At 58.1% G+C, this 13,221-nt stretch overlaps 1 protein-coding gene and 1 long non-coding RNA gene across 5 annotated transcripts in view; one reads left to right on the forward strand and one right to left on the reverse strand.

Annotated features, from left to right (window-relative positions):
* Nucleotides 1-12,663, forward strand: ALKBH6 (alkB homolog 6). 4 transcript variants are annotated; one of them, XM_054009885.1, is made up of 7 exons: nucleotides 1-73; nucleotides 4,210-4,316; nucleotides 5,992-6,060; nucleotides 6,975-7,035; nucleotides 8,552-8,703; nucleotides 9,383-9,499; nucleotides 11,778-12,663. In XM_054009885.1, the coding sequence occupies exons 2-7, from the start codon at nucleotides 4,263-4,265 to the stop codon at nucleotides 12,048-12,050; spliced, it is 726 nt and encodes a 241-aa protein (XP_053865860.1). In that variant the 5' UTR covers nucleotides 1-73; nucleotides 4,210-4,262; the 3' UTR covers nucleotides 12,051-12,663. The 4 variants fall into 4 exon arrangements, with proteins under 4 accessions (XP_053865860.1, XP_053865859.1, XP_053865862.1 ...); XM_054009884.1 differs by lacking the exon at nucleotides 1-73 and adding an exon at nucleotides 3,437-4,029; XM_054009887.1 differs by lacking the exon at nucleotides 1-73 and adding an exon at nucleotides 3,437-3,663.
* LOC128826547 (uncharacterized) overlaps nucleotides 7,138-13,221 on the reverse strand; it is an 11,529-nt gene continuing 5,445 nt past the window's right edge. Inside the window, exon 3 of the long non-coding RNA XR_008442855.1 lies at nucleotides 7,138-7,557. This is a non-coding gene — a long non-coding RNA (uncharacterized LOC128826547). The remainder of the gene's footprint in view (nucleotides 7,558-13,221) is intronic.

Below are 13,221 nucleotides of genomic sequence, written 5' to 3' on the forward strand. Positions count from 1 at the left end.
TCAAGGGGCAGACGGAAGTGGCTTTGCTCGTGCCTCAGAGGGGGGAGTGGGGCAGCAGAGGAGCGCTTTTCCCGTGAGCCTTTGCGACTCGCCCGGTGGTCCCCTGGGTTCTCTGCCTGGCTTGGGGGGCTGGGAGCCCGGACTCCTGGGTTCTCTCTCTCTCCCTGGTGAGGGGGGCTGGGAGCCCGGACTCCTGGGTTCTCTGTCTCCCTGGTGAGGGGGGCTGGGAGCCCGGACTCCTGGGTTCTCTCTCTCTCCCTGGTGAGGGGGGGCTGGGAGCCCGGACTCCTGGGTTCTCTCTCTCCCTGGTGAGGGGGGCTGGGAGCCCGGACTCCTGGGTTCTCTCTGTCTCCCTGGTAAGGGGGGCTGGGAGCCCGGACTCCTGGGTTCTCTGTCTCCCTGGTGAGGGGGGCTGGGAGCCAGGACTCCTGGGTTCTCTCTGTCTCCCTGGTGAGGGGGGCTGGGAGCCCGGACTCCTGGGTTCTCTCTCTCTCCCTGGTAAGGGGGGGCTGGGAGCCCGGACTCCTGGGTTCTCTCTCTCTCCCTGGTAAGGGGGGGCTGGGAGCCCGGACTCCTGGGTTCTCTCTCTCCCTGGTGAGGGGGGCTGGGAGCCCGGACTCCTGGGTTCTCTCTCTCTCCCTGGTGAGGGGGGCTGGGAGCCCGGACTCCTGGGTTCTCTCTCTCTCCCTGGTGAGGGGGGGCTGGGAGCCCGGACTCCTGGGTTCTCTCTCTCCCTGGTGAGGGGGGCTGGGAGCCCGGACTCCTGGGTTCTCTCTGTCTCCCTGGTAAGGGGGGCTGGGAGCCCGGACTCCTGGGTTCTCTGTCTCCCTGGTGAGGGGGGCTGGGAGCCAGGACTCCTGGGTTCTCTCTGTCTCCCTGGTGAGGGGGGCTGGGAGCCCGGACTCCTGGGTTCTCTCTCTCTCCCTGGTGAGGGGGGCTGGGAGCCCGGACTCCTGGGTTCTCTCTCTCTCCCTGGTGAGGGGGGCTGGGAGCCCGGACTCCTGGGTTCTCTCTGTCTCCCTGGTGAGGGGGGCTGGGAGCCCGGACTCCTGGGTTCTCTCTGTCTCCCTGGTGAGGGGGGCTGGGAGCCCGGACTCCTGGGTTCTCTCTGTCTCCCTGGTGAGGGGGGCTGGGAGCCCGGACTCCTGGGTTCTCTCTGTCTCCCTGGTGAGGGGGGCTGGGAGCCCGGACTCCTGGGTTCTCTCTGTCTCCCTGGTGAGGGGGGCTGGGAGCCCGGACTCCTGGGTTCTCTCTGTCTCCCTGGTGAGGGGGGCTGGGAGCCCGGACTCCTGGGTTCTCTCTGTCTCCCTGGTGAGGGGGGCTGGGAGCCCGGACTCCTGGGTTCTCTCTCTCCCTGGTGAGGGGGGGCTGGGAGCCCGGACTCCTGGGTTCTCTCTCTGCCTGGTGAGGGGGGCTGGGAGCCAGGACTCCTGGGTTCTCTCTCTCTCTCTCTCCCTGGTGATGGGGGTTGGGAGCCCGGACTCCTGGGTTCTCTCTCTCCCTGGTGAGGGGGGTTGGGAGCCCGGACTCCTGGGTTCTCTCTCTGCCTGGTGAGGGGGGCTGGGAGCCAGGACTCCTGGGTTCTCTCTCTCTCTCTCTCCCTGGTGAGGGGGGCTGGGAGCCCGGACTCCTGGGTTCTCTCTCTCCCTGGTGAGGGGGGCTGGGAGCCCGGACTCCTGGGTTCTCTCTCTCCCTGGTGAGGGGGGCTGGGAGCCCGGACTCCTGGGTTCTCTCTCTCCCTGGTGAGGGGGGCTGGGAGCCCGGACTCCTGGGTTCTCTCTGTCTCCCTGGTAAGGGGGGCTGGGAGCCCGGACTCCTGGGTTCTCTCTGTCTCCCTGGTAAGGGGGGCTGGGAGCCAGGACTCCTGGGTTCTCTCTGTCTCCCTGGTGAGGGGGGCTGGGAGCCAGGACTCCTGGGTTCTCTCTGTCTCCCTGGTGAGGGGGGGCTGGGAGCCCGGACTCCTGGGTTCTCTCTGTCTCCCTGGTGAGGGGGGCTGGGAGCCCGGACTCCTGGGTTCTCTCTGTCTCCCTGGTGAGGGGGGCTGGGAGCCCGGACTCCTGGGTTCTCTCTGTCTCCCTGGTAAGGGGGGCTGGGAGCCCGGACTCCTGGGTTCTCTCTCTCCCTGGTGAGGGGGGCTGGGAGCCCGGACTCCTGGGTTCTCTGTCTCCCTGGTGAGGGGGGCTGGGAGCCCGGACTCCTGGGTTCTCTCTGTCTCCCTGGTGAGGGGGGCTGGGAGCCCGGACTCCTGGGTTCTCTCTGTCTCCCTGGTGAGGGGGGCTGGGAGCCCGGACTCCTGGGTTCTCTCTCTCCCTGGTGAGGGGGGGCTGGGAGCCCGGACTCCTGGGTTCTCTCTCTGCCTGGTGAGGGGGGCTGGGAGCCAGGACTCCTGGGTTCTCTCTCTCTCTCTCTCCCTGGTGATGGGGGTTGGGAGCCCGGACTCCTGGGTTCTCTCTCTCCCTGGTGAGGGGGGTTGGGAGCCCGGACTCCTGGGTTCTCTCTCTGCCTGGTGAGGGGGGCTGGGAGCCAGGACTCCTGGGTTCTCTCTCTCTCTCTCTCCCTGGTGAGGGGGGCTGGGAGCCCGGACTCCTGGGTTCTCTCTCTCCCTGGTGAGGGGGGCTGGGAGCCCGGACTCCTGGGTTCTCTCTCTCCCTGGTGAGGGGGGCTGGGAGCCCGGACTCCTGGGTTCTCTCTCTCCCTGGTGAGGGGGGCTGGGAGCCCGGACTCCTGGGTTCTCTCTGTCTCCCTGGTAAGGGGGGCTGGGAGCCCGGACTCCTGGGTTCTCTCTCTCCCTGGTGAGGGGGGCTGGGAGCCAGGACTCCTGGGTTCTCTCTGTCTCCCTGGTGAGGGGGGCTGGGAGCCCGGACTCCTGGGTTCTCTCTCTCTCCCTGGTGAGGGGGGGCTGGGAGCCCGGACTCCTGGGTTCTCTCTCTCTCCCTGGTGAGGGGGGCTGGGAGCCCGGACTCCTGGGTTCTCTCTGTCTCCCTGGTGAGGGGGGCTGGGAGCCCGGACTCCTGGGTTCTCTCTGTCTCCCTGGTAAGGGGGGCTGGGAGCCCGGACTCCTGGGTTCTCTCTCTCCCTGGTGAGGGGGGCTGGGAGCCCGGACTCCTGGGTTCTCTCTCTGCCTGGTGAGGGGGGCTGGGAGCCAGGACTCCTGGGTTCTCTCTCTCTCTCTCTCTCCCTGGTGATGGGGGTTGGGAGCCCGGACTCCTGGGTTCTCTCTCTCCCTGGTGAGGGGGGTTGGGAGCCCGGACTCCTGGGTTCTCTCTCTGCCTGGTGAGGGGGGCTGGGAGCCAGGACTCCTGGGTTCTCTCTCTCTCTCTCTCCCTGGTGAGGGGGGCTGGGAGGCCGGACTCCTGGGTTCTCTCTCTCTCTCTCTCCCTGGTGAGGGGGCTGGGAGCCCGGACTCCTGGGTTCTCTCTCTCTCCCTGGTGAGGGGGGCTGGGAGCCCGGACTCCTGGGTTCTCTCTCTCTCCCTGGTGAGGGGGGCTGGGAGCCCGGACTCCTGGGTTCTGTTCCTAGCTCTGGTAGGGTGGGAGGAGGCATGGGGTTCAGAGGTTAGTTGTCCTGGGAGTCAGGACTCTTGGGTTCTGTTCTTGGCTCTGCCCGTTTGACCCTAGGACAAGTTGCTTCCTCTCTCCCTGCCTCAGTTTCCCTGTACGTAAGGTGAGGGTAACCCTGCCCATAAGCAGAGTGGGGACTGCGAGGGTTGGTCCATTCACAAGGCTAAAGTCTGTGTGTGCTGTAGATCAGTGGTTCTCAACCTTTCCAGACTACTGTACCCCTTTCAGGAGTCAAGCCCAAACCTGAGCTCTGCTGCCCGGGGCTGAAGCATGTAATATAGCTTTACAGGCTCCCTGTGGCATAGGGCCCTGGGCAGTTGTCCTGCTTGCCACCCCCTAATGCCAGCCCTGCACTTGAAAACTCCCAAACCCTGTCCTGTGACCCCTTGCGGGGGCGTGACCGCCAGGTTGAGAAACACTGATCCAGATGAGTTGGCATACCCCCGGAAGATCTCTGCGTTCCCCAGGAGTACGTATACCCCTGGTTGAGAGCCACTGTTGCAGAGTGCCAACCATTCCTGTTGGAGCTCTCCCGGCAGTTTGGAGACCCTGATGGTCTCGTTTCTGTTTGCAGTGTGCGCTTGGCCGGCTCTCGGGTAGGTAATGGTGCTTCTTCTGCTTCCTTTCCATGGATCTGCAACGGTTCCAGGAGGGGGACCCAGAAGACTGGACCTTCCAGCCATCGCAGGCCCCTTTTTTGACATGGAGGAGCCACGTGCCAAGATCCTGGCGCTGGAGACGTTTTGTGTAGAGCAGGTAACCAGGCACGGAATGTAGCCGGGAAGTGGCAGGAGGGGGAACTGGGGTTTTATCTGCTTGTTTTGCACTGGGGCAAAACCCTAGTGTTCATTTGAGAGAGTTGTGATCGTCTGGTTTTACTCACTTAGTTGTTGGGGCATGTGTAAGAACCATGGGCCTTGAAAGGTGCGTTGGGGTGGGAGGGAATATAGCAGTAGAGATATGCCTGCAGGTTTTGCATCTGTTGTTCTGGTATGGTCTGGTTCCTCTTTGAGTTGGTGGGTTCTGGTCTGGGGGGAACTTACTTCTGAATTGGCAAGGTTGGGGTGAAAGCCAGAAAAGGGGATTTGGCCAAGGTTTCTTTCAGGTTGTGATCCCCGTCGAGTATGGGTTAGAATTGTTTAGTGTTACCCTGTAGGGGTTCCAGTGTGGGTTGGTAGGTGACAACTAAAGGGGTATGGTTGGAGGGGGTTTTGTTCTGTATTGAAGCAGGTTCTCTTGGGATATTTGGGTGGCCCGTTCCAGGATATGATCTACTTCTCTGGTGGAGTGTCCTTGTTCGGTGCAGGTGGTTTTAAGCGTGTTAAGGTGTGTATCCCGGACTTTCTCTTGGAGCTTATTCTGTGGTGTCTGAGGGCCCCACTACAGAGAGAACCGATTTCTTGGTGTGTTTGGGGTGCTTACAGGATCTGAGAAGGCGGATGTGCTGATCCGTGGGTTTCTTGTAGATAGTTGTCTGTAGGGTTCCATCGATAAAGTGGATCATGGCATTTGGGAAGTTGATACTGGTGCAGGAGCGTTCTGCAGTTTGATGGTTGACGTTGTGATGGAAAGCTGTGTGGGAGGTCAGGTCGTCTGCCCAAAGGATGAAAATATTGATGTGTCTCAGGTACATCATTGGTTCTGTGGTGCCTTTGTCCAGAAAATCTTCCTCCCAGTGGCCCATGAAGACATTGACATATTGGGGAGCCATCCTAGTACCCAGAGCTGTGCCCATGGTCTGGACAAAGTGGTGTTGAATGTAAAATGGTTAAGGGTGAGGATGAGTTTGCCGATGGGGATAGGTATCTCAGTTTTGTCCATTGCCTTGTAGATCTGTGAGGCAGGCGGCCATGCTGTCGTTGTGAGGGATGTTAGTGAGGAGGGAGGTCTCTTTTGCTGTGTCTGGGCAGCGCCTGGCCCCGGTCTCGGCTAGTGCCTCTAGATACTGCTGTCATAGACGTAATAACATTAAGCTTCTCCCTTGCCTTGCCCTGGAGGGAGGCCCGTTCTGCGGGTTGGGAAGGGAGTTCTGGCTGCGAGGTGAGTACAGCCATTGGGTTCTCTGCTGACGTGGCCCTCACCTTTGGGATGGGTGGCGGGACTGGAAGGGCAATTAGCATGGATCTTACTGGTGGTTTTGTGTAAGGGTCACCTGGTCTTCTGAGACCAGCAAACTAGTTGCAGTTTTTTTGCAGGGGTGGCATATGGCCTAGTGGGTAGAGCACTGCACTGGGACTTGGGGGACCAGGCTTCTGTTCCTGGGTTGGCCACTGGCCTGCGGGGTGACCTCGGGCAAATCACGTCCCCTTTCTGTGCCTCAGTTTCCCAGACTGGGAAACTGAGCATAATGATACCGACCCCCTTTGTAAAGTGCTTTGAGCTCTACTGATGAATAGTCGGTGGTGGTGTTATTAGTATGTTTTAATTGCAGGTTCCGCCAACTGTCTATTATGTTCCAAACTTCATCTCGAAGTCGGAGGAGACCTATCTGCTGCACCAGGTATGTGAGATTTTCATTCAGGTTTATTATTCGCATGGCACAAGAAGCGAGTGCAGCGCTTGGCGGACGCTGCTCTTGCAGTGAAGAATTTCCTGGCTGACTCGGATAAAAGCAGGCGGTTTGTGTGTTAGTGTCACTTCTCTGCAATGGAGATCTCGGTCCCAGACCCCGAGTGCACAGACAGACGCAGCTTTTGTAGATCTGGCATCTGCATGACCCCCCCCCTGCTCAATGTAGTAGGACCAGCATAGATCTTAAGTTCCTGATGCATGTTATGGGAGCACCTTGAGGTCCCAACCGAGATCAGAGCCCCATTGTGCTAGGCGCTGCACAGACCCAGAGTGAATGACAGCCCTTGCCCCAAAGACCTTGCAGCTCAGTAGGCAGGATGGATTGTTATGCCTGTTTTACAGATATAAGCATGAAAGTGCCTTGCCCACAGGGTCTGTGGCGGAGACAGGAATTGAACCTGGATCTCCTGAGTCCCCACAGGGCCAGCCTTCCTCTAAACATTCAGAGTTCTGGGCCCCATCGCCCAGTCCCTGCGCTTCAGGCCCATCCTTACTTTTCTGTTTTTGTCCCCTCCCCTCCCCTCCCCTCCACCCCTTGGACAGGCTCGTATAACGTGATGCCCCTTGGTCGTTAGCCTGGGCCCTGGTTCAATTCCCTCCTCTGCCACAGACTGCCCGTGAGGTCTTGGGTGGGTCACTTAGCCTCAGAGCCTCCGTTTCCCCTCGTGCCCTTTGTCTGCCGTGTCTATTTAGATTATAAACTCTGCCTGGCAGGGACGGTCTCTTTCCCTCGGCGCTAATGTAAATAATACTTTGTGCCTCCTGTACCGTTTCTCTGTAATGTTCTTCCCCTCGAGCAAAGCTTTCCGGCATCTCCGCCCGTCCCTGTGTTCGCCCCCTCAGGTTTACGCTGCCCCCAAACCCAAGTGGACCCAGCTGTCTGGAAGGAAGCTGCAGAACTGGGGTGAGTTCTCTCCAGCCCCATCGCTGGCGCTCAGGCTTGTGGACCCCCCCTCCCCCTGCACCAGGGACCGGTTAGTGCACGGAACTGGGGAATTCGCTCCCACTGAGGTCTAGTCTGGGCTCAGCGCAGGATGTCAGCTTTGTCCTTTGGAAACGGCGCTGGGCAGCCTGCATCAGGGAGGGAAGGAATGTCATTTGGCTGGTGAGTGACCTGGGCTGGCTGGCTGCAGGATTGAGGAGACAAGATCTCCCCAAACCCGGCGTCGGACCCTGCCTCAGTTTCCCCACCCTCATGCAAGGCCCCAGGCCAGCTCCCTGGCAATGAAGCTCCCACCGGTGTTGGTTTGCAGTCCCTTTCCCCAAGGACATGTTTATTGTTCAAGGACAGCTCGACATCCGTCAAGTCAGGTAACCCAGGCCCCTCCTAAGGTCTAAGGGTTTTGCTGATGTCTGAGCCATTGGTATCCCCACTTTCCTGTAACTGGTGTGTCCGGATCCGGATCTCCTGCAGAAGCCTCTCCTCCTGTAAATGAGGCTGGATTTAGTCACAGGTGGGAGCTAAACCCAGGTCCCTCCCTGGGACCCCATGACCCAGATTCCTCCACCAGTGGTCTCCAAAGATGTCTCCGGCTTGCATCCTTTCCTGTCGACCCCGCTGTGTGTCCGGGGTTTAATCCGCTTCCAGGCAAAAGCACCTCTAGAGGGTGGTGGGAAATGATCCGCAGCCCTCTGTGGGAAGTAGCAGTGACTGAAGGGCTGCCAGTCGTATGGGAGTTTGCAGTGGGATGGAGCATCAAAGAGGATATAGCGATTTTGGGGGGGGGGGTGCATATACACCCCCAAATGTGACTGAGCCGAGGAGCTGAGAGTCAGATCTGGGGTAAGTGGACCCAGGGATGATACTTAGCTTGTCAGCTCCTTGGGGCAGGGACTGTCTTTTTGTCCTGGGTTTGTACAGCGCCTCGCACAATGGTGGCTTGGTCCATGACTGGGGCACCACAGTGCTACCGTAATATACCTAATAAGCAGGCTAATTGCATTCAGTTCTGGGCACAAATTGGAAGGGAGCTCAGAGGAGAGTAGTAAAACTGATCCAGGGGTTGGAGGGCCTAAGTGACAACCAAGAGGGGAAAGCGGAGTGACCTAGAGGATAGAGCACTAAGCAGGGACTCGAGACAGCTGGGTTCTGTTCCTGGCTCTGCCGCTGGCCAGCTGGATGACCTTGGGCAAGTCACTTGGCTGCTCTGTGCCTCAGTTTCCCCATGTGCAAATTGTAAAGCGCTTTGAGATCTGCTGATCTAGGGAGCTAGGGATTTGCTGGTTGCAGGCATGAAGGAGGGAGAGGAATGGCTTACGGTGCTTAAACCAAGCCAGGCCGTATTCCAGAGGTTCAGACAGCCCAGCCCAGTGGGGTGGGCGGGGGATGTCGCATAACACTTGCTTAGTGCTTTTCAACCATGGATCTCCTAGCTGGATCTCTTCATCGCCAGCTCCTCTCTGTATTCCCTGCCTCCCAGGAGGGCTGCCCCATGCCAAAGGGATGGTACCGGAGAAGCTGCCCGCCTGGCTGCAGCGCTATGCCGAGAAGATCTCCTCCCTCGGAGCGTTTGGAGGGAAGCTGGCGAACCACGTGCTGGTGAATGAGTACCTCCCTGGGCAGGGGATCATGGTAACTACCCACGGGCCAGCTGCTCCGTTACTCGACATCAGGGTGGCTCCTGCCCTGTGGGGGCAAAGGAGGAGGGGCAGACGCAGAACCTGACCTGATCAGAGGCGTGTCTGTGGGAGCAAATCTTGCAGCAGTGGCAACTCGTACTGGCTGGAGATTTCAGGGGGATGGAGTCTAGATAGCCAAGACTAGGTTTTCCCCAGGAGAGTGATGGTTAGCACGGGGGCGGCTTGGGAGTTGGGATTCCTGGGTTCTTTCCCCAGCTCTGGGAAAGGAGTTGTGGCTAGAGCAGGGAGGCTGTGTGTCAGGACTCCCGGCTACCGATGTCTTCTCTTAATCCCAACACCTTTCGATAGCCCGACCTCGCTGTGAGAGAGCAGATTGTTTCCACAGCCGGGTTTTTATCTTGGGAGTGGAGCATGAGCACCAGTGACATGCAAGCCTAGGGCATGCACACCCCGCCCACACTCCTGGCTTTGCCATGTGCGCTGGCTACAAAGGTTGGCGACGTCAGAGAGGCATCTTCTCAGCAGCAGGGCCTGCGTGTGATGGGTTGGTCCCACGTGTCTTTGGTGTTTAGAGCCGTGTCTTTCTGCATTTCATGCTTGGTACTGGCGAGGAGAGCTGGGGAGGGTGTGTGAGATCCTTTGCTTTAGTCTGACATGTCAGCTCCCTCTAGCCTCATGAAGATGGACCTCTGTACTTCCCCACCGTCACCACCATCAGCCTGGGATCACACACGCTGCTGGACTTCTACCATCCCGTCAGCAGGGGGCAGCACGTGGACAGCGAGCAGGTGAGCACAGAATTGCAAACAGAGCCCGGAGAATAACTGGTTTGTTTATTTATTGTTTTGTTCCCCCTTTGGTTTGGTGGCAGTTCTGAAAAATCGAAAACCAATGCGGCGTGGGTCAAACCGAATCTGGAATTTGTAGATGAATCGTAAAAGTTTGTCTGGGGTTTGTTCCGGAGCGGGAATTTGTACCTGGCTCTCCTACGTGCTGTAACCACCGAGCTGGGCATTATGGGGGTGCTAGTGGTGGGGGCGGCAGGAGCAGCTCCTTCTCCCCGTCCCCCCACCCCCTCATTTTATGAATGGCCAAAACTACTCGCAACAAATTTGCCAATAGTTTCTGATCAACCAATATCGCATCTGTCGTTGAATAAATTATTTGTCTGACAATGTTCACCCGGCTCTGCTAACAAGTCACATCTAGATGTGCCTGGAGAGGTTTCACCCGGCCCCTGAGATCTGCATGTCTGAAAGAGAACTGAGAAAATGCCAAGAATTCTCTGTTTGTATTTTGAGTGTCGTCACTTTCCTGCTTTCTGATTGGTCGTTAGTTAGGCTCCGATCCTGTTGAGGGGTATGCACATGCCTAACACCCGGGGAACAGAGAGGAAGGATGGCCAAGTGGTTAGGGAGTTAGCCTGGGCTTTGGGAGACCCAGGTTTGATTCCCTGCTCCACTAGAGTCATCCTTTGTGACCTTGGGCAAGTCACTTAGCCTCTCTGGGCCTCAGTTCTGTAAGGTGGCAATATTATTTGTATTATGGTAGCGCCTAGGTGCCTCAGTCATGGACCAGGAGCTGCCAGTGTGCCGGGAGCTGTACATTTTTATTGCTATTAGGTGTATTACGGTAGTGCCTAGGCACCTCAGTCATAGACCAGGAGCCCCCATTGTGCCGGGAGCTGTTCAAACCCGGAACAGAAAGGCAGCCCCTGCCCCAGTAGAACCCCCTGCTTCCTGTAGAGGGTTGTGAGGGTAAATCCATTTCTGTGAGGCACTCAGCTGCTGCCCGTCATTGTGGTATCGAAGGACCTGAGCTGGACAGAGACTGTCTGTTCACTCTGTGTGCTCAGCGCCGCGGGCAATGGAGCCTGATCAGCGGATTGGGGTAACCAGTTCCTGCTCACTTTAATCTGAGGGCCAGATCTCTCGGGCAGCCTTAAAACTCTCTGCCTGAGGCGCAACGGGGAAACCAATAACCATACTGTGTTCCCTGCGGTGGGATCCCTGAGGTGCATGAAGCTAAGCTGGGGCAGGGCTGGTCTGCGCACGGATCTTACGGTGCTTTAACTCATCCGGCTTAGAAACTGCTACAGCCGGTCACACGTACACCTCCCTTCTCCTCCTCTCTCTCTCTCTCATACAGTTTATGGGTGATGCACTTATAGGTGCGCATGGATGCACCCCCTGCCCACCTTATGGGAGATCACAGAATCAGAGGACTGGAAGGGACCTCGAGAGGTCATCTAGTCCAGTCTCCTGCACTCATAGCAGGACTAAGTATTATCTAGACCATCTCTGACCGGTGTCTGTCTAACCGGCTCTTAAAAATCCCCAATGATGGAGATTCCACAATCTCCCTAGGCAATTTATTCCAGTGCCTAACCACCCTGATAGGAAGTTTTTCCTACTGTCCAACCTAAACCTCCTTGGCTACAATTTAAGCCCATTGCTTCTTGCTCTGTCCTCAGAGGTTAAGGAGAACAATTTTTCTCCCTCCTCCTTGTCACAACCTTTTTATGCACTTGAAAACGGTCATCACGTCCCCTCTCAGTCTTCTCTTCTCCAGACTAAACAAACTCAGTTTTTTCCATCTTCCCTGACAGGTCATGTTTTCTAGACCTTTAATCATTTTTGTTGCTCTTCTCTGGACTTTCTCCAGTTTGTCCACATGGACATGGGTTCTATCCCCAGCTCTGGGAGGGGAGTGATATGTAGTAGTTAGAACACGTGGGAGAGGCTTGAGAATCGGGAGTTCTGTTCCTAGCTTTGAGAGTGGAGTGAGGTCTAGTGGTTAGAGGTGGGGGGGCAGGGGCAGCTGAGAATCAGGACTCCTGGGTTCTGTTCCCCAGTCCTGTTGCTGACTCACTGTGTGGTCTTAGGCAAAGCCCTGTCGGTGCCTCCATTTCCCCATCTGGAAGACGGGGGGTGGTGCTGTAAACATCCAGGGGGGTTGTGTGGCTTAAACTACTCACATCCTTCGGGTGCTTTGAGATCCTCCCGTGGAAACAGGTGCAGAAGGGGCCAGGTTTGGTTCTGAACGTGCTCCGCTGTCCTTTCTCAGGTCCCCGCGCCCCAGACAGAGGAGCAGCGCCACTTCCTGTCCCTGCTGCTGGAGCCGCGCAGCCTCCTGGTTCTGCGGGAGGACATGTACGTCCGTTACCTGCACGGGATCCGACCCGCCACCTCCGACGCCATCTCGGAGAAAGTGGCCAACGTGGCGGCCTGCAGCGCGGCGCTCGGGGACGAGCTGCGCCGGGGAACCCGGGTGTCGCTCACCATCCGCCACGTCCCCAAGGTGCTGAAAACGGCCATTTTCCTGGGCAGGGGGAAGTGAGGGGAGGAGTTTGCTTCCCTCCCTCCCGCCCAGGCTCTTGCCTGAAAATGGTGCTGTGAAACGTGCAATTAACGAGGGGGTAGGGAGACCCGGACATGGAAGGCTGCGAAGACCCCGTTCTCCCAGCGCGCCGCAGGATGGGAAGAGCCGAGCCCAAGAGCGTCTCACCCGCACGGGAGGAGAAGAGCAGCCTCTGGGGTCATCTGTACGAAGGCGCAGAGACTTGGACCGGATGCAGCGTGGTCTAGTGGTTAGAGCGAGAGGCCAGGGTGCCAGGACTCCTGGGTTCTGTTTCCAGCTCTGGGAGGGGAGTGCGGGGCCTAGTGGTTAGAGCAGGGGATAGGAAGCCAGAACTCCTGGCTTCCTACTCCCCACTCGTGCTCCTGCTTCACCGTGTGACCTTAAGGGACTCTCCCTCCACCTCCCAGTGCCTTAGTTTCCCTGGCTGTGACATGGCAGGAGTGCTATCCGTTGGCAAAGCACCCTGAGCACTTCAGAAGCGTGCGGCAGGCTCGCCTGCTCCTACCTACGTTCAAACCCATTCATTTAAATGCGGTGAACTCTAATAAAGGCAGGGGGGGGTCATTCCACCTCGCTGCTGCTTGAGGAATCAGTTACGTTTCTGCTTCTGAACTCTCTTGTGCCGCTGTGCCCGTTTCCCTGGGCTGAGATCTCGGCTCAGCCGGCCGCTGCCTCCCGCCTCCCGTTCACACCTGTGCGCTCTGCCCCTGCCTTAGCCCCTGGGTGCGTGGGAGGTGAAATTGTGCGTTTGATGGGGAGAGGGATTGGGCATCAACTGCTGCAGCTAAAGGCTTGTTAATCCACTTCCCATCAGTGATGTGCTTTCTAAGCCGGAGCCGATGGGGAACTGGAGTATGGTTGGAGCGCCTCCAGATGGACGGGAGGTGGATATCTGGGGTCCAGTGGGGAATCCAGCACAAAAACCAGGAATACCAGGGGAATTGGTGGCTGGAGGCTAATGGTATTTAGATAATTTTGAGCTTTGGGCGCGGTCTTGGGAGCCAGGACTCCTGGGTTCTATTCCGGACTCTGGGAGGGGAGTGGGGTCTCGTGGTTAGAGCAGAAGGGGCTGGGAGGCAGGCCCCCTGGGATCTATAAGCCCGGACCTGAGAAGAGAGGATGCTCAAAGCCCAAGAGTCAGGACGCCTGG

The sequence above is a fragment of the Malaclemys terrapin genome, chromosome 20 (assembly GCF_027887155.1).
Source record: "Malaclemys terrapin pileata isolate rMalTer1 chromosome 20, rMalTer1.hap1, whole genome shotgun sequence".
NCBI lineage: Eukaryota > Metazoa > Chordata > Testudines > Emydidae > Malaclemys > Malaclemys terrapin.

Excerpts from the sequence above, each read along its gene's own strand:
- ALKBH6 (XM_054009884.1), top strand. The coding sequence starts at position 3,900 with ATGCCAGCCCTGCACTTGAAAACTCCCAAACCCTGTCCTGTGACCCCT. Across the intron at positions 4,317-5,991 it reads AGACGTTTTGTGTAGAGCAG|GTTCCGCCAACTGTCTATTA; the intron begins GTAACCAGGCAC and ends TTTTAATTGCAG. Across the intron at positions 6,061-6,974 it reads AGACCTATCTGCTGCACCAG|GTTTACGCTGCCCCCAAACC; the intron begins GTATGTGAGATT and ends TCGCCCCCTCAG.